Here is a 25,672-nt window from a genome sequence, read left to right on the forward strand (position 1 = left end):
GGCAAGGCTCTGCTTCTAAGGCCATCAGGCAAACCATCAGACTGTTCTAGAATCGGACTAGGTGCTGATGTTATACGACATCATTGCAGTTGCAGGCATGAGGTTTTTCTCTCCAGGTGCACTGTGTACTCTCCTGCTTCTTGACCTCTGATGGTTTGTAGTCAAGCTGTGTCGGCAAAAGCCCTCAACTGACTGAGTCTGACCTGTATAAAGAAGATGAAGTGCCCACACCCCTCACCCCTCACTTTTTAAGTTCTAAATGTATTCCACATAAACTTTTATTTCACCAGAACTCAAACAACCACGAAGCTCAGAATTTATTTTGCAGTTTTATCCAAGGAAAAAGGTGATGTTTTTGTACTGTGGGGAAGAGGGGGCTGGATCATATTTTCTGATTATAAAAATAGTACATATTTATTACCCCAAAATTTGCAGAATTCAAATCAAAATGCAAAGTGCAAAAAAAATTGTAACATTCAAAAAATCAGAGATTTTTTAAAAATCATGATCCTGGCCAGGCACATTGGCTCATGCCTGTAATCCCAGCACTGTGGGGGGCTAGGTGGGAAGATCACTTGAGGCCAGGAGTTCGAGACCGGCCTGGACAGTATAGTAAGACCCCATCGCTACAAAAAATAAATTAGCCAGGTGTGGTGATGCATGCCTGTGGTCCCAGCTACTCAGGAGGCTGAGGTGGGAGGACTGCTTGAGCCCAGGAGGTTGAGGTTGCAATGAGCTATAATCATGCTGTTGCACTCCAGCCTGGGCAACAGAGTGAGACTCTGCCTCTAAAAAAAAATAATAAAATAAAATAATAAATAAAAAATTAAAATTATGATCCCAACGCCTAGACACAATCATTATTTACATTTCAATGTATATCTTTCCGATTTCTGTTTTACATTTATATATGTAGGTTTTGCAAAATTCAGATCATACTATACGTACTATTTGTAACCCTTGCTTTTTACATATTATGAGCAAGAAAATTAGTGGTCCTAATGATGACTAGGATAGGGTCAGATTCTGTTAAACTTTCTGAATCATCAAGAACAAATTTGTTCAATATAGTCTTAGTAATAATTCTACTTTTGTATAAGTTTTTCTTTGAAAATTATCAGTACCCAAATAGCATTCGTGACAACTCTCAACTCACCGATATTATATGAAATATTATCATATTACCATATTCCTTTGAGGAGAACATTGCGTTTTCTCTGCTTTTACACGTGTGATCTAATTTGAGCATCACAAGAACCCATGAGGTAGGAAAAAAGGACAGATGTTGTTGTCCCTGACTTTAATCATAAATGCAAAGTGACTCACCTGGCATCACAGCCGTTTGGAACCAGAGGTAGAAAGCAAGACATTCTGTGACTTGTTATTTTCCTCACTGTTGTATTGCATGTGGTCTTTGACATCAGATCCGATTTTAAATACCAGCTTTTCCACCAACTAGCTGTGTGATCTTGGCTAACTTAACTCTCTAAGCCTCAGTTTCCTCCTCTGGAAAATGGGAACATTGACACCTTTGCCATAGATTTGTTATGAGGATTAAATAAAAGAATTTGAGTGAAGGACTTAGGATAGTAGAAGTCACTAAAAAAAAAAATTTTAAATAATGTTTACCCTTGTTCTTTTTTCTCCTACACATTCCCTATTACTCTTTTTTTTTTTTTGAGAGACAGTCTTGCTCTGTCACCCAGGCTGGAGTGCATTGGCACAATCTCAGCACACTGCAGCCTCTGCCTCCTGGGTTCAAGCAATTCTTCTGCCTCAGCTTCCCAAGTAGCTGAGACTACAGACATGTGCCACCACGCCCAGCTAATTTTTGTATTTTTAGTAGAGACAAGGTTTCACTATATGTTGGCCAGGCTGGTCTCTAACTCCTGACCTCAGGTGATCTGCCCACCTCAGCCTCCCAAAGTGCTGGATTACAGGCATGAGCCACTGTGCCCGGCCCCCTCTTGCTCTCTTATAACACTGTGAATAAATTAATCTATTATGTTTCTTTTATTCAATATACTGAATTTTTAGTTTAGCATTATTTTAAATAATTATTATATATGTAATAAGATACAGTAATTCAAGAAAGTGTAGAAATACATAAAGATAGAAAAAACACCCACCACCCGAATATAAACACCATTAACACTTGGCTGCATTTCCTTCCACTTCTTTTTCTTTCTGTGCAAAGGCTTGCCGTTAGTTCAACTAGTGTTTTGAACTAATGAAAGCTAGACGGTCATTAAGCCTTGTGTTCTGATTATAAAAGCGGTTCCCCCTTGAAATCCCACTTGGATTGCCAAGAAGCCAATATGGGGATCTAAAAGCTGTCACGGGGCCACACGCAGTGGCTGCCCCCTGTAGTCCCCAGCACATTGAGAGGCCAAGGTGAGCAGATCACCTGAGGTCAGGAGTTCGAGACCAGCCTGGCCAACATGATGAAACCCTGTCTCTGCTAAAAAAAAAGTTTTTAAAAAAATTAGCCAGGCATGGTGGCAGACACCTGTAATCCCAGCTACTCGGGAGGCTGAGGCAGGAGAATCACTTGAACTCTGGAGGCCAAGGTTGCAGTGAGCTGAGATTGAGCCACTGCACTCTAGCCTGGGTGCCAGAGCAAGACTCCATCAAAAAAAAAAAAAAAAAGAAGGCTGTCATATGTCTGCAAGGGGTGTGAGAAGGTCTCAAGAACCTAAGGCATCCAAGTGAACTAATGAATTCCCAACCCACTGATCTCATGGTCTAAGAGCAATTCAAGTAAAATGCAGCCCACCTCTTCACAAAACTGGCTCCTCTCATACAAAAGAGGTTCTGGACAAGCAGAGGCCGCCATCTGTCAGGCCCCAGGTTGGCCCTGGTGTGGGCAAGTCCTTGGAAGAATCCGTATACTAGAGTATCTTCAACCCCTGGGAGGGAAAAGTTCTTCCTGGGCCTGTAAAAGGCATTCTGTTTAGGCTGAAAGGAAATTTCCTACAGCCAAACATCTCCTGTCAGCTAATTTGATAGTTCTCTATCAAGTAAACCATTAGTGAATACATTGATCCTTTTTTTCCCCCTTTCTGCAGTTCTGCCTTGGCTATTCCCAAGATTTCTCTGAACCAGTTGGGCAAAATTGATTTTTATTAGTTCCACTGGCCTTGTGGAAAATTATCTCATGAACTGGTTTTTATAGGAAGACTCAAAGCATAGCACAGGGTAAAAAATAAGCCTATAGCAGTCAAAACTGTTGTCTGAAATGTCTTCAGACTGGAAGGCTGAATTTATTGCACAAAACAAGTACTAGCAAGGCGGAGGTGTGCAGTCCTGCTCATTATCACTGGAAAGGGGAACCAAAAAGCGGAGTAAAAAATTAAATTTTAATAATGCCAGTGATATTTTCTAAATCTTTCCTGACAGAAAGATTCTCATTATTTTTATCTGTCTCCGAGTAGGTTCTTTTAGTGCCATCTCAGAAATGGCCTCAGCTATGATTGTTTTCCAGGCTTTAAAGCATCTAAAAAAACAAATATATACAGAGAGAAATATGCTTTAGATTGTTCGAGGAAGGGCCATGACCGTGGCAACATCCCGGCTAGTGTATTTGCAGCCAACATTTGCTGGGAACGCCTGCAGCTTTCACAAAAGAGGTCCATGTCGTTAAGACAATTGCTGTAAATCCCCCAAACAAAGGGGACCCCCCCATCCACTGCAGTTGGCTACAGGAGGAGCCCAGGGGCCCCGAGTCCCAAGTTTGGGTTCATTCTAGAAACGTCTCTATGCTGGCCATGAAAGGAGAGTCAAGAAAAAAAAAAAAATTAAGATATCCTATTATTTTGGTAAATGTGAAAACTCATATTCCAAGTATCATATGATACAGAATTTTTGGGGATAGGAGGGAAACTAAAGGCAGAATCATCAAAGTAGCCAATCTGTGATGACGTGATGATCTTTTTGTTTGTTTGTTTTCTCACCTCTTTAGTGCCTGTGTATGAACCTGTCTTGGTCCCAAAAGGAATTAGAGCATTTACCTAAATGTATGCAACACAATAAGATTGAATATTTACAAAATGAAGTAACGGGGAGGCTTGTACACAAACTGTGGAATCGCCTATACATTTGTAAGAGGTGGCCCACAGATTTCTCTCTGGGCATTCTGGCAGCTGACTTGGAAAGGGCAATTGTTTCAGCTACGTGAGTTAGTATCTGTGAGATAGAAACTCAGCCTTTTCCCCTGCTCTGATGAGAGAGAACACTTTGTCGTGGGACCTCTTCACAGGGACACACACTGTGCAGGTTAGTAAACACCAGGCTCCAAAGCATCCTTCCAAGGAGCACAGTGAGCCCTTCAGGGCACTCTGAGAGCAGGGTGCTCTGACCGTCCTCCTTTCCTCAGGCTGGCGGTGTTAGGTCAGTGCGGCTGTGAACCAAAGCAACGCTGTGCAGGTGGGACCCTCAGGGGGCTCCGCTGCTCCAGGGTCGACCTCAGAGCCTCCAGCAGGAGAGGTGGACCCCAGTTCACTAGGCTCCTCAGCCAACACTGTCTCTCAGCTGGGCTTTCAACACGTCTTCCACAGGAGAGAATTTCAGGTTGTTCCCTTTGCTGAGGACCTGGAGTGGAAACACCTTATTATTGGTACTTAGGGGCCATCGTGTTGTCTAGTAACTACTTAGGGGGTCAGATATCAGCCTCATCTGTGAAAATTAAGGCCAGGGAGCTTGAAGGGAGTGTCCCCAAAGAATGACAGAGTGAAAGGTCACTCTGTCTTTGCAAGACGCAGGCTGCCTTTTGACTTAGTCTGTATGACGATCCCTCCTAATTCATGGGTGATTTTCCTACTTATTGCTGCCAAATACAGGACCTGAGAGAGTGATCAAAGGCCACACTACTCCTTGGCAACTCGTTTTCTTTATCTTTATCAAATCCACAAATACGGTTCTCGGTGCCCATCCTCAAGGGTGCTGGGTTCTCATATGTTTACTGCCATTTTAAAGATGGATAAACTGAGGCACTATTTGTTCTCCGGAAGATCACACAGCAAATTGTAGGTAGAGGCAACCCTTCAAGGCTGCCTTTGCTCCTCACCCTCCAAGAGAGACCTCTGGCTTTCCCATTCCAGGCCTCCTGACCTATAACACGCTGCATAGAAAATGCACACCATCCTCCCCAAGAGTCACCAGCTGGGCTTTTCCAGCCACGTGCTGCAGACCATGCCAAGGTCAGGGGGCTGCAGATGTGTGGTCCAGCCCTGACCTCTGCTTATGCTTCTCCTGAGAGTCCATGAGGCGCGCACAGGCTGGTTTCTGGCTCCTGTTGACCCCTCCCTGGCCTTTGACTCCATGGTTAGGAATCGGTTATGGGCTAAGTTGGATGATCTCAGTGTAGACCCTGGTTATTGATGCTGCCACAGAGGCTGCACTTCAGGCTTCTGAGAGCCGCAGGGGTCAGGAGGGCTGGGCTTTTCCTGCCTCCAAGGGAATCTCCAGGAGGGTAAGGCAGGGATGAGCTCACCACCACTCCCTCTTCCTTTTAATTTCTTCCTTAATAACTAGTCAGAGGTCGCAGACTGAAGGCCCACAGGGTGAGTCTACCCCACAGATGTGCTTTCTTTGGCCATCCAGTGTTTTGGAAAACTGACTTAGTTGCCAATATTTAAAACTTGGGAGATTTCACAAAGAGAACACCATTTCTGGCTTATCTTGGCAAATCAGAAGGTCTCAGTCCCAGCAGCAGTCAGCAGCAACCCCTCGCTTTAGAAAAAGGGCAGATGCCCCTGTTCTCCCAGTCCCTGCCCCTGATGCCTACAGCCTGCAGACCGGATCTCCCCCACCCTCACAGGACTTTCTTCCTTGGTTAGAGAGAAGGATATGTCTTCCCAAGCTGGCAGGTGATGTGGCTTCACCTGCACAAACCTAGGGGCTCTGTTATCTGATCATTACCCCACCCCACCCTCCTCCCAGCCTAAGAACTATGAGTCAACCATCCTGCTTATCGTTAATGAGCCTTCGGGGAAGGCGTTCTTAACCCAGAGTTCACCTGCTCAGATCTGATTAATGCTGCTTTGGGGTACGTGTAGTCAGTTTAAGATTATGAAGGAGATATCACAAGTTTGAACAGACAGCACACACTGCAGAGGTCTCATTCAGTGTCCAACTAAGAAAACAGAGCAGCCCAGGGCTTAGCCACAACAGGACACCCCTCCACCTGGGCTGGGGGGACTAGACAAGGAGCAGTGGCCCTGGAGCCCAGAGAGACAGAGAAAGAGTTCTGATGTTAGAGAGAGAGAGAGTTCTGATGTTAGGATCTAGAAAACATAACCACATCCCTCAAGAGTTGACAGAGATGCAGGTGGCTGATAAGCCTCTGCCAAAATGTTTTTCCTTCCTGACATCAGGAAAGAAAAAGCTGTTAAATAAATGACTATTAAGTGGTAAGTATCGAATGTCAGATCTTAGAGGAAAATAAAGCCCATCACAAAAGCCAAGGCAGCCGAGTCTTCACCAATATGTTCCAGGAGAGGCATCTTGGCAGTCAACAGGTATCCCCAGGGAAGCTCACGGAGCCACAGAAGAGCTGAAGGCAGGGATTCCAGGTGAGTAGCTCAGCCTGGACCGGACAATCCAAGCTAATCAGGACCAAGGCCAGATGTGCCCTGTTGAGCCCTGGGCATCTGCAGGAATCTGAGAAGGGATTTGTAGGCTTTCAGAACAAGGCATCTGAGGCAGGAGGCTGCCTGCATGAGGGGGTACAGCCAGACAAGGAGGAGTTTCAAGAACTAATGTGGGGAGATGGGTGAGTATGATAGGAGTGGAGTAATAATAGTTCCTATAGTTATTTATTGAGCAATTACCATTGGCCAGGCACTGATCTAAGCACTTCACATTGAATTAAGCCATTTATTTATTAATGTAATTCATTAACAGAATGCTGCTATTATTGGCCCCATTTTACCAATAGAGGGAAAGCAGAGCGTTGATTCTTCGGAGCATGCCAATTCCTTCTATTGGTACTGTTTTCCTTCATAGAGACCTGATGGTAGATTGTTCACTCTTTATTTTGCCCAGTAAGAAAGAGTAATTTCCAATGAGAGACTACATTTCTAATGTCCAAGGAAAGACACTGGGACATCTTCTCCTACTATCACTGCATAAATAAAGAACATTTTCATTTTCACACTAAAACAGTCAAGAGGATGTAATCTCAGAGAAGGAATGCAGTAACTTAACCAATGCTGTACAACTGGTGTGTGGTAGATCCTAGATTCGAATCCAAGCAGTTTGGCTCCAAAAATGAGGGTGGTTGCTCAACCTCCACGTGAATGTAGCATGTGGCTTCTCTGGAGGCTGAAAAGGATGAGGGACCTTCAGAAAAGAGCTTGGTGGGTTCCTAGTTCAGGAGAGCAGTAAGTTTGCTTCTCAATAAAGGGTTAGGACCCAGTGGGGGTGGAGAACCTTCTCAAGCAGATCATCCCAGGATGGCCAGCAGGAGGTGGGAGGGTGAGGAGTACTTAAAGCTGGGGGTTGGGGAGGGGCCATCCTGTCCCAGACACCAATCACGTCTGCCCTGGGCTGAGACCTTTCAGCCACCTCTGGAGTGGGCCTGGCCTTTTCCCTGGGTAGGCCTGAGCCATCAGATCTAGGTCCTAATACATAACATAATTATAAAGATTCAATGACATCTTGTATGCAATAAACCAGAAAAAGATACTTTCTTTTTAAGACTGTCTGGAAGTTATATTGCTCTTCATAAACCCTTGCAGAAAATACTTGGGAGAGCTTCCTTTATTACCATTTCACGGATGGGGAAACTCAAGGACCCGTAGTTGTTTCCCAGATTCGTACAGTGAGTCTAGCTAGTTCTTCCATCTGATTTTCTTTCTGTCTAGAACTCTATTCCAACAGATCCACTACATTAAATCTTCAGCAGACCTGAATCTTTCTATAGTGTATCCCCTCACCCATATGTTATGTAAAAATAAAAAATCGTGTGGTACCAGGTCATTGACAGCTCCCAGAGAACACTTGCCATTCTTTCTGTCTCATACTCTTTGGTGAGGGATCAGGTGATCACGCATTTACCTAGAAGAGATAAATTAAGCCCCTTAAAAGGCTGAAAGAAAACAGGCAATGTGCCAGTGATTGAAGAAAGCTGGTGAAATATGCTGCAGAATAAAATGAATATTACCTTAGTAATGTACTGTGTGTTTACATTAGGCACTAAGTGAAGAATCGGTTGACTTTGGTTAAATCAGTGCCCTGCACCACCAACAAAAATAAACTTGCAGCTGGGTGTGGTGGCTCACCCCTGTGATCCCAACACTTTGGGAGCCCGAGGCAGGAGAATCGCTGGAGCCCAGGAATTTGAGACCAGCCTGGGTAACATAGGGAGACCCATCTCTACTAAAAAAATTTTTAAATTAGCCAGGCATAGTGGCATGCATCTGTGGTCCCAGCTTATTTGGGAGGCTGAGGCAGATTACTTGAGCCCAGGAGGTTGAGGCTGTGGTGAGCAGTGCCACGGCACTCCAGCCTGGGCAACAGGGGGACATCTTGTCTCAAAAAATAAACATAAAAATAAGTTTGTGTACTCAATGACTGTGTCTATAGAAAGTAATAGAAAGATGTCCAAAACTCTTCCGTCAAGGAACCAAAGAGAATCTAGTAAAGATTCTAAGACACACGGTTGTATAAATAATGATCTGTGTGCCGTACGGTGGTGGAAGACAAGGCTGGAAAAGTGGGTTGAGGCTTCGGTTATCTCCTCTGTAAAAATGGGGATGATAATAGGCCCCAGCTCATAGGGTTGTTGTGAGGGTTCAGGCACAGTGTATAAAATGCCAGAACAGCGCCTGGCCTGGAGTAAAGCCCAGGGATGCTGCTCATGCAGGCATCCCTGCTGCCATGGCTGCAGCTGTCCTCACTGCAGCAAATGTTGTTGCAGCCGCATTCTCTAGAAGAATCACCAAAGAGTAGAGCCAGGTGGGATTTTCTAGCCCCATGCTTTACAGACGTTCAGATTTCTTAGAATGGACCTTTTTGTTTTTTTTAAGTACAGGCCTATTGGAAGATTGTCCACTATTTATTTTGCCAAGTAAGAGAAAGTAATTTCCAAGGGCGAGTACATTTCCAATGTCCAAAGAAGGACACTGGGGAAAAGCCCTGCCATCTACTGTCATCATCACTCCATAAAACAAGGGACATTTTGACACTGAAACAGTGGAAAGGGCATATTCTCAGGGAAAAGGGCAGCCTCGAAATTGAGTAATCTTGGTTTTAGGAAAAAAGCTACCTTCTAATGTTACTCTTCTTTTCCCACTTCAGCCTTGGCCTGGAGTTGGGGGCCACTTTTCCCAGTCATCCCATGCCCTCTCTTCATTTTATTTATTTTTATTTTTTTATTTTTTGAGACCAAGTTTTGCTCTCGTTGCCCAGGCTGGAGTGCAATGGTTGAATCTCGGCTCACTGCAACCTCTGCCTCCTGGGTTCAAGCATTTCTCCTGCCTTAGCCTCCCAAGTAGCTGGGATTACAGGCATGTGCCACCATGCCCAGCTAATTTTGTATTTTTAGTAGAGATGGGGTTTCACCATGTTGGTCAGGCTGGTCTCAAACTCCTGATCTCAAGTGATCCACCCGCCTTGGCCCCCCAAAGTGCTGAGATTACAGGCATGAGCCACTGCACCCAGCCTCCTCCTTCATTTTAGAGAGAAGTGGGTTTGGGTTGGGCTCATGAAGAGGTGGGGCCACTGATGGGTTTGAGTTGCCGTCACGTCACGTACAGACACCGTGAGAGGCAGTGGCCACTTGAATGAGAAAGAGTGTGATGGTGAAACAAGAGTAGGCCTGGGGCCGGAAGGCCTGGCTGTGCCCCAGATGGCTGACCCTGGGCATATCTCTTCCCCTCTCACGGCCTCAGTGTCCTCAACTCTAAAATGAAGAATCTAAGCCAGATGTGGTAATGTGTGCCTGTAATCCCAGCTACTCAGGAGGCTGAGGTGGGAGGATCACTTGAGCCCAGGAGGTGAAGGCTGCAGTGAGCTGTGATCGTGCCACTGCACACCAGCCTGGACGACAGAGTGAGACCCTGTCTTTAAAAAAATAAAATAAAATGAAGAATTTAGACTAGGGCGTGGAGGCCTTTTCCAGGTCTAGCCATCTACAGACCTGTGAGGAGTTAAATATACCTTGCATTTCTAGAACATCCTTATTTAATTCTCTTCAAGTTCTTTCCAAGCCCTTTGATTGAAGCGAGCTGCCTTGATCCTATCTGGGAGTCTGCAGCCAGCAAAGCCGCTCTGCAGGCCCCCTGCCATTGTCAAGTCCACATTTAAGAATGGCAGTGGCCATGGTGCCCAGGCTGAAATTTGCTGTACACATTTGGCAACGTAGAGTGCAATGTAACTACACATTACTGATCAAAACCCATCGGACTTATCAGTGGGCTCTGACAGGTACTTGTTGGCTGCCTTCCCAGGCTGGGAAGGTATCCCCGAGCCAGCCAATGCGATGCCCTCCCTCCCTTTTGATGTTTATGGGAGAGAAGGCTCGGCTGTGCTCGGGAGACTGTCAGCATGAGGCCCAGATGGATACCAGCCTGTGGGAACCAGAAGCCTGGCAGGCTTGGAAAGCAGCAGCTTCCTGGATTCCTGCCTCCACCTTCCCATCCAGCCACTGGAAGTTTCCTAGGCAGCCTCTCCAGCCTCTGACAACCAGTGCCTCTCACCCTTCCTGAAATACCATCTCCTTTTACAGAATGATTTGCCAACTGCACACACATGTAAAGAGCTTTTCAGAGTGCTTTAAAATCTTTAATGAGCTTGGTTGGTGAGTTGGCTGATTTTGTTTGGGAAGAAACTGAAACCCAAATGTCATGGGGTGACTTGCTCTAGGTCACCCCAGGTAAATACCAGATTATGGGCGCACAACACATTGTCCCAGCCCTGGCATTACTCTAATTGTGGCCTTTGTCGTGAGGCTTCTGTCATTCATTGATTGCTCATTGTGACACCATAAGTTCCCATAGGGCAGGGACTCTGTGTTTCCTTTGTTCTTCAGAGGGACTTCAGCCAGACCTGCCAGACCTGTCTGTGCAGCTCATGCCTTGTCCAAGACCACCACATAATTCAACCAGGGAGGGCCGCCCTAGGTAGATTTTAGATTTTTTTTTTTTTTTTTTTTTTTTTTTTGAGACAGAGTCCTGCTGTGTCTCCCAGGCTGGAGTGCAGTCGTGCGATCACAGGTCACTGCAGGCTTGAACTCCTGGGCTTAAGCAATCCTTCCACCTCAGCCTCCAGAGTAGCTGGGACTAAAGGTGTGCCACAGCATGCCTGGCTTTTTTTTTTTTTTTTTTTTTTCACTTTTTGTAGAGACTTGGGTCTCATCATGTTGCCCAGGCTGGTCTCAAATTCCTGCCCTCAAGCTATCCTCCCACCGTAGCCTCCCCAATGTGTGGAGATTACAGTCGTGAGCCACTGTGCCCAGCCGGTAGCTTTTAGCTTTTAGATCACGAGTGGGCAAATCACAGACAGCGGGCTATATCCAGCCTTCCTCCTGTTTTAGCCATGGGCTAATAATAGTTTTACATTTTTAAATGGTTGAAAAAAACTCAAAAGAAGAATTTTTGACATGTGAAAATTATACAGATTCAAAATTATACAACTCAGATTCTAGTGTCTGTAAATAAAGATTGTATTGGAACACAGCCATGGTTATTCATTGACATATGTCACTGGCTGCTTTACACTACGAGAACAAAGTTGAGTAGTTGTGACAGACTGTGTAGTCCCCAAAGCCTAAAATGTTTAGTTATGGGTTAAATTGCAGCCTGTCACCTTAATTTATACGTCGAAGTGCTAACCTCTAGTACCTCAGAATATGACTTTATTTGGAAATAATGTCTTTGCAAATGAAATTAGTTAAGATGAGGTACGGGAAGGGGGGGGGCCCTAAGCCAATGTGACCGGTGTCCTTATTAAAAGGAGAAATTTGAACACAGGCACTCACACAGAGATACCACCTTGTGAAAACAAAGGCAGAGATGAGGGAATGCCTCTACAAGCTAAGGGACCCCAAAGATAGCCGACAACGCACCAGAAGCTGGGAGAGCGGCATGGATCAGACTCTCTCACTGCTCTCTCAGGGAACCAACCCTGCCGACACCTTGACCTTGGTCAGGGAACCAACCCTGCCGATGCCTTGACCTTGGACCTCTGGCCTCCAGAACTGGGAGACAATAACTTTCTGTTGTTGAAGCCGCCCAATCTGTGGGACTTTGTTATGCCGGCCCTAGCACACTAATATACTGACTATCTGGCCCTCTACAGACAGAGTATGCTGATTCCTGTTAAACTAAGTATTAAGAAAAATTTAGAAACAGGGCAAAGGGACTCTAGTCCTCACTCAGGACCTAATCTAGATATGCCAGGGCTCAGGGAGTGGCTCTGGCTCCTCAGTTCCTTGCTGGAGAAAGTGCTCATCTCCCTGCCCATCAAAACTCATCCCCTCTGTGTCCCAGTCCCTCAGGTCTCTCGGATGACTGACTACACCTAAATTGATGTTAGCCAATGGGGGCTACTAATGACTGATGATGGCTTGGTAGATTGGCCCAGAGATAGCATCTAGTTTTCTTCCTCTTTTTTTTTTTATTATTTTATTTTATTTTTGAGACAGAGTCTCACTCTGTCACCCAGGCTGGAGTGCAGTGGCAAGATCTTGGCTCACTGCAACTTCCACCTCCCGGGTTCAAGCGATTCTCCTGCCTCAGCCTCCCGAGGAGCTGGGACTACAGGCACTTGCCATCACACCCGGCTAATTTTTGTATTTTTAGTAGAGATGGGATTTTACCATGTTGGCCAGGCTGGTCTCAAACTCCTGACCTCAAGTGATCTGCCCACCTCTGCCTCCCAAAGTGCTGGGATTACAGGCATGAGCCACCATGCCCGGGCTTATTTTTTTTTTTTATTTTTGAGATAGGGTCTCGCTCTGTCGCCCAGGCTGGAATGCAGCAGTGCAATCGTGGCTCATTGCGATTTCACCCTCAGGCTTAAGCAATTCTCCTGCCTCAGCCTCCTTCGTAGCTGGGACCACAAGCACATGCCACCACACCTGCCTAATTTTTTTTAATTTTTCGCAGAGATGAGGGTCTCTCTATGTTGCCCAGGCTGGTCTCAAACTCCTAAGCTCAAGCAATCCTCCCGCCTCAGCCTCCCAAAGTGCTGGGATTTCAGGCATGAGCCCCTGTACCTGGCCTTCCTCCTGTTTTAAATGGCCTATTCCAGAGGCAGGAGTTTTGTGAAATGAGTGTTGTGGCACATGCCCCCTCAGTCCCCTTATCTCACATGGCTTCAGGAAACTTCCTGCTCTGCTCATGAATGGAAATTCTTATTCTGAGATGTAAGAATCAACAGCTTCGGAAGACTGTGAGCCCCACAGCTGCTTGCAAAGCTTCTGTGAACTCGGCTGGGACTGACCTGTCCTTTGGAGGAGGACTTAGTGTAGATCCACAGTAAATGTGCAGTGCAGCCATGGGGAAGAAGGCGGAGACATGGAAAACAGTCATCACGAAACCCAAGATAAGATCACCAGCTCCATATGCTGGTCTGAATCCGAGCACTCAGTGTATTCATTTTGCAGGGCTGCTAGGGCTGCCATAACAACGTGGCTTAAATGCAGTTATTCTCTCATAGTTCTGAAGACTAGAAGTCTGAAGTTAAGGAGTTGACAGGGCGATGCTCTCTCCAAAAGTGTAAGAAAGAATTCTTCTTTGCCTCTTGCAGCTTCTGGTGGCCCAACATTCCTTGGCATGTGGCAGCATCATTCCAGTCTCTGTCTCCATCTTCACGTGCCCTTCTTTGTCCTCTCTTGTTTTAAGGACACCAGTCATCGGATTTAGGGCCACCCTAAATCTAGAATGATTTCCTCTCAAGATCCTTAATGAAGTTCAGGTGTGGTGGCTCATGCCTGTAATCCCAGCACTTCGGGAGGTCAAGGCAGGAGGATCACCTGAGGTCAGTAGTTCGAAACTAGCCTGGCCAACATGGTGAAACCCCATCTCTACTAAAAATACAAAATTAGCTGGGCATGGTGGCACACGCCTGTAATCACAGCTACTTGGGAGGCTGAGGCAGCAGAATCACTTGAACCTGGGAGGCGGAGATTGCAGTGAGCCAAGATCACACCATTACACTCCAGCCTGGGCAACAAGAGTGAAACTCTGTCTCAAAAAAATAAAATAAAATAAAGATCTCTAATGAATCACATCCACAAAGACCTTCTTTCCAGGCTGGGCATGGTGGTGGCTCGGCATGGAGCTCGTGACAGTAATCCCAGCACTTTGGGAGGCCGAGGCAAGAGGATCTCTTGAGGCCAGGAGATCAAGACCAGCCTGGGAAACATAGTGAGACCCTCTCTTTACAAAAAATTTAAAAATCAGCCAGGTGCGGTGGTGCATGCCTGTAGTCCCAGCTACTTGGGAGGCTGAGGTGGGAGGATCACTTGAGTCCAAGAGTTTAAGGCTGCAGCGAGCTATGATTGCACCACTGCTCTCCAGCCTGGGCAATAGGCCAAGACTCTGTCTCTTAAAAATAAAAAATAAAAAGGACCCTATTTCCAAATAAGGTCACATTCTGAGGTTCCAGGTGGAACCTCATGAATTTGCAGGGACACTGTTCAATCCAGTACAATCAGTATGATTTAAAGTAAGAGGCCGGGCGCAGTGCCTCATGCCTGTAATCCCAGCACTTTGGGAGGCTGAGGTGGGCAGATCACCTGAGGTCAGGAGTTCAAGAACAGCCTGGCCAACATGGCGAAACCTCATCTCTACTAAAAATACAAAAATTAGCTGGGCGTGGTGGCAGCACTTGTAATCTCAGCTACTCAGGAGGCTGAGGCAGGAGCATCACTTGGCCCCGGGAGGTGGAGGTTGCAGTGAGCTGAGATTGCGCCACTGCACTCCAGCCTGGGTGACAAAGCGAGACTGCATCTCAAAAAAAAAAAAAAAAGAAAGAAAGTGAGAGAATCCCCAACCATACTTGCTCCAGTCAATGGGGAATTGTTTGGCTCCTGTAACTGGGAAGGTAAAGTATGACTCTTCAGGTTTCAGGCACACAGCAGGAAGCAGGGGTTCAAATATGTCTTCAGGAATCCATCACTTTTTCCTTATCTCTCGGCTCTGCATTCCTCTGGTGTCGGCTTCTTTCAGGCAGCCTCGTCCGGTACGGTAGTAAGCATGGTCCTTGGCAGCTCCAGGTTCTCACTGTCCTGACAGTCAATCTCAGTAAAGACAGTATCTTTTTCTTGACTTTCCAGGAAGAATCCCAAGAGGAACTCCATCTGGCTTGAGTGGCAGACCAATCCTTGAGCAAATGGTAGTGCAAGAGCTAGAGAGCTGTAATTGGCTGGGCCTGCCTGGGTCATATGCCCACCTGTGGAATCAGAGTGGGATCAGCCTCCCTGAATTCTTGGGATGGGGCTGAGGATTCCTCCTAGAGATGCAGGACATAGAAGACCCAAGATGGGCATTATTAGGCAGCATGATAACCACACAGCTCTAGCTCAGAGGCAAACATGTCCCCAGCTCTGAAAATAACTCTTCCAATTAAAGTGAGTGTTTGAGGCAGATGACAATTAACTGTTTCTCCTACTCCTGTTTTCATTTCTTTCTGATGAATACTAACGTTGAATTGGATATGGAATTTAAAGAGCTTTCCCTTGGCCCATGTTTTGGGAAGGGCCTAGAGAGAAGCATATCCGGGCTCCTTTGCTCAGAATTTATCCCATGCTCTCACGGATGCTAATTGTTACTGTTCTGTCAGACCCCAAAAGTGGGGCATCGTTATTCAGGGCCAGTCGGCCAGGCAGGAAGGCAGGTACAGGATGCTGCTCTGAACCTGTAAAGTGTCTGCCACTCTCCAGCTAATGAATACAGGCTTGTAAAAGAGTTGGGACTCTGTTGGCATCCTTAATGGGACAGTGGCTAACAGCTAAGTCCTAAAGCTGTGCTTGTCTGCAAGCAGTCCTTAGAAACCAGGAGAGCAGTAACCACGTGACCCTGAGCATGTGTAGGTAGAGTCTCTCATTTCTTCACTCAGCAAGCATGTTTTGAGAACATTTATGCCAAGCTGTGTGTTAGGCATCAGGGATACAAAAGACAAAGGAAATTCGGACTATGGAAGGTCCACTTTTTACTGGGGACTCTAGTCAATGTACTGGAAAGAGAGATGCGTAGGGAGATAGGAGAATACGAGAGGGGCATAGCCAGGAAATGCCTCTTGGAAGAGGAGGGAAGAATGCACATATGCCGTAGATCAAGGACCTGGTTTTGGAATCAGGGTGACTCAACCTAAAAATGCTTTTTGGTCATAAATAACAGAAGACCCAATTCAAACTGACTTTGGAAAATAAAGTCAGTTTATTTTCTCATATAAGTTAAAGTCCAAAGAAAGGGTGGTTAGATTAAAAAAAAAAAAAAAGTTCACTGTTGGCCTGGCATAGTGGCCCACACTTGTAATCCCAGCACTTTGGGAGGCTGAGGTGGGCAGATCACCTGAAGTCAGAAGTTTGGAACCAGGCTGGCCAACATGGTGAAACCCCATCTCTACTAAAAATACAAAAATTAGCCGGACCTGGTGGCAGGTGCCTGTAATCCCAACTACTTGGGAGGCTGAGGCACGAGAATCACTTGAACCTGGGAGGCGGAGGCTGCAGTGAGCTGAGATCGCACCACTGCACTCCAGCCTGGCGACAGAGAATGACTCCGTCTCAAAAAAATAAAATAAAAATTTAAAAATTAAAGTTCTCTGTCTTCAGGACTGGGGTTCTATTTCTCTGCCCACTGTGGGTCAACTTCTTTCTTAGGTCGGCTTCCCTCAATGAATCAAAAGGGCTGCAGTGGATCCAGCCTGACATCCACACACCAAACTGTCCAGGTGACCTGGCATTTCAAGCAAAGTTGCTGAGATCCACTCTGTTGGATGGACTTAAGTCACGCCTGCTCCTGGTCCAGTTACCATGGCCAGGGGCATGGAATATACTGACCATCTCAGCCTCAGTCACAGCTGTACCCCTGGAGCTGGGGTAGCATCAGCTGTTTGGAATAGGGAAACGAATGCAGCCACTGTAGATCTCCTGTACACAGGAAACAGATGCCTGACTAGGCCTGGTGAGGCCTCATGCATGATATCATCACTCATCAATACACAGGAGCATTGGCTGGAAGAAGCTCCTGATTCTTCAGTGAAAAGTGTCGTGACCAAGAGGTCAGAAAATGTTCCCAGCTTTTGAAAACCAAGAGGCAAAAACCTGTTCTTCAAGGAAAAAAAAAAAATCTTATCAGTGTTCATCATACCTTAGCTTCTGAAATACATGAAACCAGAGCCTCTCTTGGCTTGGCCAGATGCCTCATCTTGTCTGAGAGGCGGACAGTAGCCTATCACTCAGGGTAAAATAGCTTATGGTATTCGGCAGTGACAACCCCCAGTCCTCAATGGCTTAATGCAAGTCCACTGCGAGTCCAGGTGCATCTCCAGGACAGTGGCCCTTTACATAATGACTGCAGGATCCAGGCAGAAGATGTTACCACCATCCTATAACTTGTACTCTCTGGAACAATACAGCCCCGCCCTCCCCAAATCAAAACCGCAGGAAGAGCCAGCTAGAGAGACAAACACTGGAAGTTAGATGCCTCCAGCTGGCAGTGACACTCAGAACTTTTGCTCTCATTTCTTTAGCCAAAGCTAGTTCCATGACCACGCCTAACATTAAGGTGAGTGCAGACCGGGCGCGGTGGCTCACGCCTGTAATCCCAGCACTTTGGGAGGCCGAGGCGGGCGGATCACGAGGTCAGGAGATAGAGACCACGGTGAAACCCCGTCTCTACTAAAAATACAAAAAAAATTAGCCGGGCGTGGTGGCGGGCGCCTGTAGTCCCAGCTACACGGGAGGCTGAGGCAGGAGAATGACGTGAGCCCGGGAGGCGGAGCTTGCAGTGAGCCGAGATTGCGCCACTGCGCTCCAGCCTGGGCGACAGTGCGAGACTCCTTCTCAAAAAAAAAAAAAAAAAGGTGAGTGCAGTCCATGCCTGAAAGTAGAGGAGAACTGGCTATTGGAGAACACTCGTAATGCCTGTTCCAGTGGAATTCCTGGGCTCCTCGAGCAAGAGCAGAGAACTGTGCCAGGTGCCGCGCCTGCCCCCTGCACTGGAACCAGCCTTCTGTGATTCCGGCTGCCACACGCAGGAGCTCGTTTCCAGGCTGGGAGGAGACTGGCAATGGAAAGATTAACCGCTCCCTGAGTTCCACATGGGGATCAGTACTTTCAATAGTACTTTGTGAGTTCAGCCTCAAAGTAAATGGTTAATTCATCTTGTATCAACAGCACTGTGATTCATAATGTAAACTTGGAGAATCCTTGATGTTTCGGGCCCACATTCCTTTTATTCTGGCTCTGCATTCTTTTAAAGCCACAGTGTGCTCACTTAATAGAATGCAGCATGCAAATGCACAAGTTTTTGCCTGGAGGCAATTTAGCCTGGCTGTTTCAATGGATGTCTTCTTTCAAGTGTATATTCTTTCTTAAATTATTTACTGGGTAAACACACTTTGCATTTTCAAAAGGGAGATTAAGACGGCTTGCTGCAGACCTAGTTCAACATAAAGCCCTCCCCTTGCCCAAAGTTAGGAGGAAGTTACTTTGGGCTTCTCCCCAAGTTCCTTCACTGCCATCTCTCTAGCTGGGAACCTCTTGGCCTGGCTGGTTTTTCTGATTGTCTCCAAACTCTGCATTCCTTTCTGCTTTGCCTACAGCAATACAGGCCGGCAGCCCCTGGCTGCGATTGCAACTAAGCTTCCTCACAGATGGGGCCCACCAATGCCAGCCTGTATTTCCCCCTTCCAAACTGGCTCAGTCCTGTCCACCCAGATGCCCTGACAGTTCACTTTTCTGGTCCTGAGGGGTATCACATTTGCACAACTCCTTTGAGGTCCAAAGTTGGGTGGACGGCCCAGCCAGTCAAGCTTACTTAGAGCTCTCTCTGTTCCAACTCTTTCCCCATCCCCCTCTACTCTTCCTCCCAAATGTCTGCCAGCATTTGGTTTGAAAGCAAATGCCCTTTCCTACTGACGCCCCGCCCCCACCCAGCACACAGGAGTTCCTTCTAGCTTCAGGGAGAAGACCCAGTAGTGCTGAGAAGGCGTGATGGTAGGAAGTTTCATCTTTGGCGGGGCTTGCTTCAACTTTGAACTTTAACCTTTTCCTTGCAGACTTTCTGAGATTTTCCTGCAAATTCATTGCACAGACTTCTTCTCCATTCTCCTTTGAATGGAAGATTACAGTTACCAGAGACTGCATTCTTTCATGATCACTCTTTGGGCAGTTCTCTTTTGAGTACCTGTGTGCCAGCGACTGTGCCATGTGCTGGGGTGGTAGAGGTGAAGTCCACACAGGTTGGGCCCTTGGAAACAACAGAGTGGGCAGTGGAGGGGAAGCCACCAGGCCCTGTGGGTGCACCAAGGACGGGGTGAAGCCCAATTAGGAAGGCTAGGGAAGAGCTGAGGATTTAGGGATTCCTGTGTATTCATATTTCTTACCATGCCTCAGATTGAACAAGTAACACCCACAGTTAATCCTTTCTAAATTAGCATCATGGATGCCTTGGGGCCCTCAATCCACAAATAAAATGGTTGTCAACCAAGCTGTACAAGAGACACTCTACTATAGATTACTTAAGGCAGAATTTTAAAGAGTTTTCGTGCTTTTAATCTGTTTCACTGCTGAGTTTCAATTTTGCTGATTTCCTTTGCAAGTCCGATGCGGGTGACTGTGGTAAATAGAGATTTTGACAGTGACTTGGGCAAATGGGATGTGTAGGGACCGTTCTGAAGGCTTCTGTCCCTTCCAGAGAAAAGGGGGAAAAATCAATTTGGGTTTTAAACAGAACCACCAAGTAGCACCATTCAGTGTTCATAATTAGCCTCACTATAATCAGCCATGAAGTCCTGTTTTTATTTATTTATTTGGGGGACAGAGAATCTTCCTGCCTCTTGAGTAAGTATGGCCTGTTAAGTCTGAATTAGCTGTCATCACAGAAGAATTACTGTCGGATTACAGACTTTCTAGTGGGGAAGGGAAGAACTAAACGAGACAGATCTTAGCCGAGCCTTGCGTGATAAATGAGGACCAAGTGGACCATTCATCTCCTGCGAGGAGAGTGGACAGAGGCACTAAGGCAGTTTTGCAGAAGACGTGTTAGCAAATGTGATCATTTTGTTACCTGTCAGGAGGAGAAAGAGCTCGTCCTTTTAGGGGGCCACAAGGGAGTGGGTTGGTCTGATATGACAGTTTCCATTCAACCGTTTAGGTTTGGAGAAGAAGGGGATGGGTGAGGAGGAATCCGACTAAAACTACAACCTGATGTCATCCTTCCAGGAAATAAACCCATCTAGGAACTAGAAAAGGCTGCAAATACCCTGCAAAGATTTTTTGTGTGTGAAGATACAAAGTAGGGGTGTGCGGTCTCTGTTCCGTGGGGAGCCCAGCTTCATCTCCCCAGCTCCTCCCCATGGAAGACCCATGTCCAGTGTTTGGTGACTGGAGTAGGGCAGCAGGCCTTTTGCTGCTTGGTATTTGGAGGAGGGTTGGATGGGGTTTGCCGTGGGGTTTTAAGCTGGACAGATAGCTGGCTAGACTGCCAGCCAGCCTATGTCTCTATTTCCGTGCGGCTCTGTGAGAGCGAGCGTGGGCACGGCTGTTTGACCTAGGTTCCCTTTGAAACTCTCAACAAAGCATTCTGATGTTCGACCTCTTTTCTCCGAATGAGGTAACAAATTATGAAACAACCTCATCAGAAGCTCTCTGCAGGCATCTGGGAGCGTGTGTCTCCACTCTGGTCCCCCTTCTGAGTTGCTGGTTCCCCATCAGCATGCAGCCCAGCCAGAGCCCAGGGAGGTAGAATCCCTGGAGGTAAAGGCCCAGCAACAGACGCACAACAGGCGCCTTGAGTACATTGTATATTTCTCATTTCCATCTTTTTTGCTATGGAGCAAATGTAACGTTTCCTCCTCGCGTAACGGAGCGTGAGCCACAGTGACAGATGACGGTTTCACAGCCTAAGCTGCACATTTGACACTTGTTTCTTAATCCCATCCTTTTCTTCCTTAGTCTCTGTTTTACTTTTCCCCAGGTATTTTTGTGCAGGTAAGTACCTTACTGACATGTGTTTCCTTGGAGTCTTTTACTTTAACAGGAAACACTGCAAAAAATGAGGCTTGTCTCGCCTTTTAAATTAAAAAGAGAAGCTCGCAAGGGGCCCTTGATCACTTAAAGAGGCTACATGGTTATCTGAGCCTAGAAAGCCATTTGATTCGCCTTAGCTTTGCAGTAAGCATTTCTCGGAGGGCAGTGTGACAATCCTGTGGAGTCTTTCGTTTCCTCGTGGATCATTTGTAGAACCAGAAAGCTGCGTGATGTCTCTTTCGCACACACACACACACACACACACACACACACACGCATACGCTCCCCACCCCCACCTGCGAAGCTGCCGTTTGATTAGCCAACCTGGCCTTGGACGGCGTTTGTGGGAAGGCCTTCCACTTATCTGTGTGTGTTTTTTCTCCTTTGCTGTCTCCTAGAATCATCCAGAACCGCATCCTGCTCGTCATCCTAGGGATCATCGTGGTCATCACCATCCTGATGGCGATCACTTTTTCTGTCAGAAGACACTGATGTATCTGCTCTCCCTTGATAAACAGCAACAACAGCTTGTTCTGAGTAATTAAGACAAAATGGTCACATGAATCATTCTGTTGCGCTGACAGGCCCCGGGTGACCCTCTCTCTCCGTCACCGCCGTTGGGCTGAAGTGCAAAGAGTGTAAAAATATTTTCTATTCCTGTTTGCATGTGGGTTGGTTTCCTTTTCGAGGTTTGTCTTTACCCAGATTCGTTTATTAGAGGGGAAGGTGAATGTTTATTTACCTTTTTGCTAATGTCATCAACTAGCCAAAATAGCCCCAGTGACACTCCTCCTAGCCCTTTGGACATGTCAGGGGCCGTGGTTTGGGAGAGGACATGATGAGTCAGTCACGAGAGCTTCTGTTTGTCACACGCCTCTTGTTGCTGAAAAGCTCTTCTGTGATGTCTGAGGATAAAAATGCAGCAAAAAGCAGGGGATGGAGTCAGTGACCCAGTCCAGCAAGCCAGCCCTGTTCCTACACAGGCCTCATGAATATAGTCATCAACCTGCCTGAGTGCTTTCATTGTAAAGGTCGGTATTTAATGTCAGTTGTACAGGAAATTGACTTAGCACTTTCCCTGTTTTTCTATTGCATAATTTTTTTTTAAACCCAAAAATATTTTTTTGCTGAGCCTGCCCAGTATTCACTGTTCACAACTTTGATTACTGGCTACAAGAAATATTTCCTTGCCTTCCCCAAATCCCATACTCCCCAGAATCTGCTGGCAAAGTGAGCCCTGGTACAGGATTTAATTGTGACCTCGTCTTCCCTGACCTGTGTAAGCATCTCTGTATCCTTTCGGTTTTAATATCTGCACTGCCAAAAGCAGTCCTCATACATGCAAAAGGTCTGACAAGGTTCTCTCCACATCCATTCCAGTATGTAAAGAGACCATGAATATTTCAGTAAGAGCAAGAACATGACTCCATCAGTGTGAAATTTCAAATGTGATTATAAATATGGGAGAGTCCTATAGGAGGGTCCACCAGAGATAAACTTCACGGAAAACGTTCCCTAACCTCCTTTAAAAGAATAGAGGATGGCAGATTGTTACAAAAGGAACGGCTTGAGTTTTTAACTAACAAATGTTAACAAGCCTTTCCTGAATTCACTATGTATTCAAACTTCTAATATGCTTTGTGATTTTTTTCTTTCATTTCTTTCTGTCTGAGGTAACCAGGAATTGTGTTCAAAATGAGCTCATTTGTGATCAGGCTTAAAAGTTGCCCAAGCTGAGGTCGTTTCCCCCCTAGTCACAAAGCAGAATGTGTTTTTCTCAAGACTTCATAGGCACTTACTGGTCCGTACTATCTTTGGAATATAATTAGAAGCTTTGAATCCTTGAAAAGCAAACCTGTTCTCTTCATCAAAAATGCTAACCACCTGTGCCCGTGGATCAAGATCACCTGGATGTAGTGCTTGATATTTTTCCCAACTCAGAAGAAAACCATTATGGTTTAGAGAGGAAATGCAGAATGGCAGAATCCACCAGAGAAATTGCACTTATCGAAACAGACCAAGGCCTGCATGTGTTCAGATAAATCATTTAGTATTGTGTAAATAAAGCTGCAGCCTTTACTTCAGAGGGATGGTGTGGGATTTTGGCCGAAGGAAGCAGGACAGAGAAGGAGCAGGAAGCTATGCTAATTTTCCTGTCAGCTTAAGGGATCCTTCTCAGCAAGAATCTTGTATTCTGATAACGGAATGCTGTACATGCTGACCACATCTAAGAACCATTAAAAAGCAAGGAAACAAACAAACAACCCTTTTCTCATTCCGACACACGAATAGTCGTCGAGTATTACACCAGCCCCTCTGGTGGCTTCCTTCAAAACTGTTGATCTTAGCTAAAGTGTATAACCGGTTACCAGCTGCACTTCGCACGGCCATCCCGTCCACGATGCAGCAGACTCTTCCCAAGGCCACCTAGCAAGCAAGGTTGATCGGATCATCTAAACTTGCCGCCTCCTAAATATTTCACTGAATCCTGGAGTTCATGTTGAAGTAGACAAAATGAGAAAGGAGGAGGGCATTGCTCACCTCTCAATAGCTTTTTTCGTTCAGGTTCTACGTCTTTATCAGCTCTTGCCTGTGATTTTACCCCAATTCAACCTTGGGAGCGGGAAGAATATGGACAGATAACCCTTGGCCTAACAGCTCCATCAAACCTCCTTGAGAGCAACCACCTAGGCCAGACTAGTGAGTGCTTTGTGAGGAAGCTGGTCAGAAGCTTCCCTCCACTCCTTCCTGGTCCTCCTGGATGCTGAAGAAAAGACTTAGGGGATCCCCAGCAGAGGCCAATTGCTCTCCTTCCTTCCCTGCCCCACCAGGAAAGGAATAATGTCCACAAACTTGAAGCAGATAGCAAAGTAGATCTGTGAGAGGTTCTAGGTACTTAGTGTGTAGACTTTGACGAATATTTCTCAAGTTGGGAGCCCTTGTTAAAAATGATGTTTAAGGGAGTGGTTGGGGGGAAGATGAAGGCATGGAGGAGGAAGAAGAGAAGGAAGCCCTTGCCATATAAAATTCATGCAGACTAAACAGTTTCCCTGACAGAATAAATAAAGTGGATGTTACCCCACTCCAGAATCAAAAGCAATTTAATTAAAGTCTCTTAAGTTGTAAAGAGTTTTAAATGATCCATGCTGAAGGCGAATGCCTGCAAATGCAGCAGGCCTGACGTCAGCTGCCGGGCCTGGGCTGGGAGGCCATTTGCTATTCTGTTTAAGGCAGGCTGGATTGTCTTATTTTGGAACCAGCTTGGTGGGGGGTTTGCTTTGCTACTGCTTCTGAGCCCTGAGCTTCAAAGGCTGAAATTAATGGTGAACAAAATTGTGCGGCTCTGGCCATCCCATGCGGGGCAAGCCCATTGAGGGTTATCATTAAGTAAAGAAATAAAGAGGGGGAAAAAAGCCTGCCTGTTCCAAAAACCTCATCAGATAATGACCTCAGTGATTGGGTTTTCATTACCAAACAGCATCCAGAGATTATCAACCCATAGAAGAAGGGAGGGGGAAAAAAAAAGAAAGAAAGGAAAAGCAACTGTCTTTCTCTCCCTCTTTTTCTCCTTTTTTTTTTGCACATCTTTTCTTTAAAACTGTCAGATCATTTCAGTATTTCAAATCCGAGGAAAACAGCCTGCCTGCTGCTGTATTTGAAGTTGTAATGGTGTCAAAAAGTCACGACTGACTGACAGCCGTCAGTCCCAGAGGGGCTCATTAAATCATAAAAACTTGACAAGGAAATAATTGCGCATTGCCAGCAACTTGGCGCCTGTTTAGACGTTTTTATTTTCTTTCATTATTAGTCCCCACCATTACGTTCATTAACAAATTGCGTTAAACAACTGTTAAGGGCTAATGATTTGTTTATCGCTTTTTTTATTATTATTATTTAAACATTAGCTGTGTCATGTGGTACCCCAGCAGCCTCTTGCCATCATCTGACTGAATATTTTTCCACTCCGAGCTCTGGGTACTGTTGGAATATGAAATAGATTATTCATTACTCTCCTCTTTGCCACTGATTTGGTTTCATGTAGCGTCTTCCACAGAGAAAGATGAAAACTTGTCAAAAATAGGTTATATCTTATTCGAAGGGGCAACAATAGCAGCAGGTACAGGCACACTTTAATATTTAATTAAGGTTGCTGTTAACCCCTTTAAATGACTTTAGCTGTAAGTTATATTCAAATGCAGAAGAGAAAAATAATTGTTCTTAATTTGCAACCTGTTTAGCAGTCGTTCTTCATGAAGTGAGCTGGAAATTTAGAGCAGAATTTTTAAATAATGAAATTTCCCATCATAAATATTTATAGCAGTTTGTCTACGTAGTGGAGAATTGAAGTGATGATTTCCTCATCCCTTTGGTTTGAACTGCTAGCCTAGTGAGGCACTCCATGCTTGGGAGAGGAGGTGGCTTTCCTGGGAGAAACGTGTGTGTGGAGGGGAAGTTCAGAGCCAAGTT

The 25,672-nt window shown here is 45.9% G+C and overlaps 1 protein-coding gene across 9 annotated transcripts in view; it reads left to right on the forward strand.

Annotated features, from left to right (window-relative positions):
* Positions 1–25,672, forward strand: part of VTI1A (vesicle transport through interaction with t-SNAREs 1A) — a 378,702-nt gene that overhangs the window by 344,664 nt on the left and 8,366 nt on the right. For 4 of the 9 annotated variants that reach the window (XM_002821147.5, XM_054522867.2, XM_054522871.2 and 1 more), the window contains one exon: positions 21,604–24,332. In XM_002821147.5, the coding sequence (XP_002821193.3) occupies positions 21,604–21,697 (94 nt within the window). In that variant the 3' untranslated portion in view covers positions 21,698–24,332. Of the gene's footprint in view, positions 1–21,603; positions 24,333–25,672 lie in introns of those variants that run through there. The other 5 variants (XM_054522863.2, XM_063727746.1, XM_054522865.2 and 2 more) reach the window with 2 other exon arrangements.

The sequence above is a fragment of the Pongo abelii genome, chromosome 8, assembly GCF_028885655.2.
Source record: "Pongo abelii isolate AG06213 chromosome 8, NHGRI_mPonAbe1-v2.0_pri, whole genome shotgun sequence".
Lineage (NCBI taxonomy): Eukaryota > Metazoa > Chordata > Mammalia > Primates > Hominidae > Pongo > Pongo abelii.